This window comes from Acomys russatus, chromosome 11 (assembly GCF_903995435.1).
Source record: "Acomys russatus chromosome 11, mAcoRus1.1, whole genome shotgun sequence".
In the NCBI taxonomy this organism is placed as follows: domain Eukaryota; kingdom Metazoa; phylum Chordata; class Mammalia; order Rodentia; family Muridae; genus Acomys; species Acomys russatus.
The window spans coordinates 57,726,920-57,730,184 of record NC_067147.1 but is presented as its reverse complement, the minus strand read 5'-3'; the positions used below and the strand labels follow the sequence as shown (position 1 = coordinate 57,730,184).

The 3,265-nt window shown below is 49.5% G+C and overlaps 1 protein-coding gene across 1 annotated transcript; it reads right to left on the bottom strand.

Moving 5' to 3' along the window:
* Window positions 1–435: 435 nt before the first annotated feature.
* Tmem217 (transmembrane protein 217) lies at window positions 436–1,144 on the bottom strand. Its single transcript, XM_051152624.1, has one exon. It carries the CDS (start codon window positions 1,142–1,144, stop codon window positions 575–577), a length of 570 nt encoding a protein of 189 aa, XP_051008581.1. The 3' UTR covers window positions 436–574.
* Window positions 1,145–3,265: the final 2,121 nt, after the last annotated feature.

Here is a 3,265-nt window from a genome sequence, read left to right as displayed (position 1 = left end):
CTTTGGGCTGGGCATGGTGGCTCACACCTTTAATCTTAGCACTTGGGAGGAAGAGGCAGACAGATCTCTGTGAGTTCAAGGCCAGTCTGGTGTACAAAGAAAGTTCCAGGACATCCAGGGCTATTACAGTGAGAAACCCTATCTTGGGAAAAAAAAAAAAAAAAGCATTGCTTTGGTCATGGAAGTCTCTTCACGGTGATAGGTGCCTGTGTAGTCCAAGAAGAAGGTACTGGACCCATTGAGCTGGAGCTACAGATGGTTGTGAGCCGTGTAGGTGCTGGGAACCAAACTCGGGCCCTGTGGAAGAGCAGCAAGCGCTCTTCACTGCAGAGCCCTCTCTCTCCAGCCCCTTTGACCACTTCTTGCCAGACTATGTATGTGTATTGGGGGTGAAACTCAAGAAACTCAGAATTCTTAATGGTTTTACTTATCAGGTGTATAACAGAAGACATAGCTAGGGGTTGAGGCAAAAGAAAATACAACATATCAAAAGCACACAACCCCAAATATGTATTGGGGGGGGGGCGTGATTAGGACTGCCCTGAGAAGCTCCAGGGATGGAAAATGGCCGCTGTTAATCATTGTAGTGGTGGGTAAAGTTTACAATCCTTGATTTCCGCCGTGGAGCATCTACGATTCCCAAAGAGGTACGCCTGTGGTAAGAGATTATGTTGCCTTGTTTTTTACTCTGGTAGATGGTTTGGGCGTGGGTGATGACGAAGTAGAGCCAGAAGCAGTGGAGGGAAGCCCGGGACACCCAGCCGAACCAGCGCATGGCTCTGACGAGGGCGATGCTGAACTCGTCCGTGAGGATCTGGACGGTCAGGTTGGTGAACTCATAGGTCAGGATCCACGCGGCGTAGCTCATGAGACCCCCGTAGATCTTGGCGTAGACGGAGTACAGGAGGAGGCAGCTGACCATCATGGTGGTGAGCGACATGAAGAGGATGACCCTGAAGCTCCAGCAGATGAGGAAGCGGCTCAGCACGTTGATCTTCTGAGTCTGGAGGCCGTCTGTGCAGTTGCCGTTCCCAAGGTGTCTCCTTTCAAAGATGAGGTGCATGTGGGTGGCCATGATGGAGAAGACCCCGGCCAGCACTGCGCCCATCTTGGCTGTCAGTCCACACCAGGTCTGACGCTTCATGCCGGCGGCGTCCCCTGCGGAAGGAAGTAACCCCACAGGAGTTCACTTCCTGTCCACACAGGAAGTACCAGGCTCTACGGCCCCAGCTCTGCCCCGCTTGGATGCAGCGAGAAGAGAAGAAGGTGGAAAAGAACAGATTTGGCTGACAAGAGATGTTGAACTTGACTGGGGAGTTGGGGGTCGGGGTGGGATGGCTGGATGGCTCCTTGTTGGGTCAAGGGCTTGCAGAAGATTTGAGTTCAGGGCCCATTTAAAAAAAACCCTGCGCTGACTTGTTTCTGTAATCCAGGTCTTTGGGTAACGGGAGGGATGGAGACAGGCAGATACCAGAGATTTACAGGCCAAGGCAGAACAGAGAGGTTTAGTTTCAGTAAAAGAACCCATTTCATAGGAATATAACAGAAGCCGGAGCAGAGTGTGGTGGCGCATGTCTTTAATCCCTGCACTTGGGAGGCAGAGACAGGCAGATCACTGTGAGTTTGAGGCCAGCCTGGTCTACAAAGCGAGTCCAGGACAGCCAAGGATACACAGAAAAAGCCCGTCTCGAAAAACCAAGGGGGTGGGGGGTGGCGGCGGCAAGAATATAACATAGAGCAACAGAGGAAGACACCTGACATTCTCCACAGTCTGAAGGACGGCCTCTCCAGAATGTTCTAGAAGAGCAAGCCAAGCAAAATAGAATTGTCTCATCATGTCTTGGCCTGGATTCAGAAGTCCACAGTGACCGTTCCAGCACTCTCTCTGCTCCTCAGAAGTCAGCCCCACATGGTGGGCCAAAGACAGAGGGAGGAAAATGCCATTCTCCTAAGTGGAGGAGGCTTTTGTCAATGTGCAAGGAACGAGTGTTCATGATCCAAACCTGAGTTTGCCACATTGCCCAAAGACACAGAAGATGTGATCACAGCGAGGAAGGATTCACAGTGAGTTGATAAGCCCTGGCATTTCTTAGCTTCCTCCTTGCCGAGATTAAGAGCTCTGTGTTTACCAAGTCCCACTACGTCAAAGGCTCTTGGCCTGTCTTTCCCTGAGTGTCTAATGTTAATGACTAATGGCATGTGCGTGCGTGCGTGTGTAAATGCATGCATGCACAGACACACACACACACACATTTTACAGGAGAGTGAAGTGCTCACACAGCCAGTGCTGAGCCACAGTACCATAAGAAAATGCAGTTTGACAGGTAATGACCGGACAACAGAAATCAGTAAAATACGAGAGGAGAGCTGGGACCTGGCTGAGTCCATACAGTGCTTGCCCCACATGCACTAAATCCCAGGTTCCATCCCCAGCACCATATAAAACTGTGTGCACACTTGTAAAGCCAGTACTTTGGAGTGTGGAGGCAGGAGGATCAGGAGTTCCAGGTCATCTGTGGCTGCCTAGTGGGTTTTAAAGGACAGTTTCAGTTACAGGAAACCAGTCTAAAATTTAAAAAAAAAGAAAAAGAAAAAGAAAGGAAGGAGGGAAGGAAGGAAGGAGGCACTTCAATAAAGAATGGGTGCAGGGGGCTGGAGAGATGGCTCAGCAGTTAAGCACGGGCTGCTCTTCCAGAGGTCCTGAGTTCAATTCCCAGCAACCACATGGTGGCTCACAACCATCTATAATGTGATCTGACGCCCTCTTCTGGCCTGCAGGGGTACAAGCAGACAGAGCAATATATACATAATAAATAAATAAATAAATCTTAAAAAAAAAAAAAAAAAAAAAAAGAACGGGCTGCAGGGGGCTGGAGAGATGGCTCAGCAGTTAAAAGCACTTGCTGTTTTCCCAGAGGATCCAGCTTCAATTCCCAACAACCACAGGGCAGTTCACACCTGTCTGTAACTTCAGCTCCAGGGTTTCTTTTTCTTTCTTTTTTTTTCTTTAGGTTTTTTCAAGACAGGGTTTCTCTGTGTAACAGTCCTGGCTGTCCTGGACTCACTTTGTAGACCAGGCTGGTCTCAAACTCACAGCAATTCACCTGCCTCTACCTCCCGAGTACTGGGATTAAAGGCGTGCACCACCACCACCTGGCCCTGGCTCCAGGGTTTCTGACACCTGCACGCAAACATACATGCAGGGAAAACACAAGTGAACATAAAATAAAAATAAATTATTAATTCCAGCACTTGGGAGGCAGAG

Excerpts from the sequence above, each read along its gene's own strand:
- Tmem217 (XM_051152624.1), bottom strand. The coding sequence starts at position 1,144 with ATGAAGCGTCAGACCTGGTGTGGACTGACAGCCAAGATGGGCGCAGTG.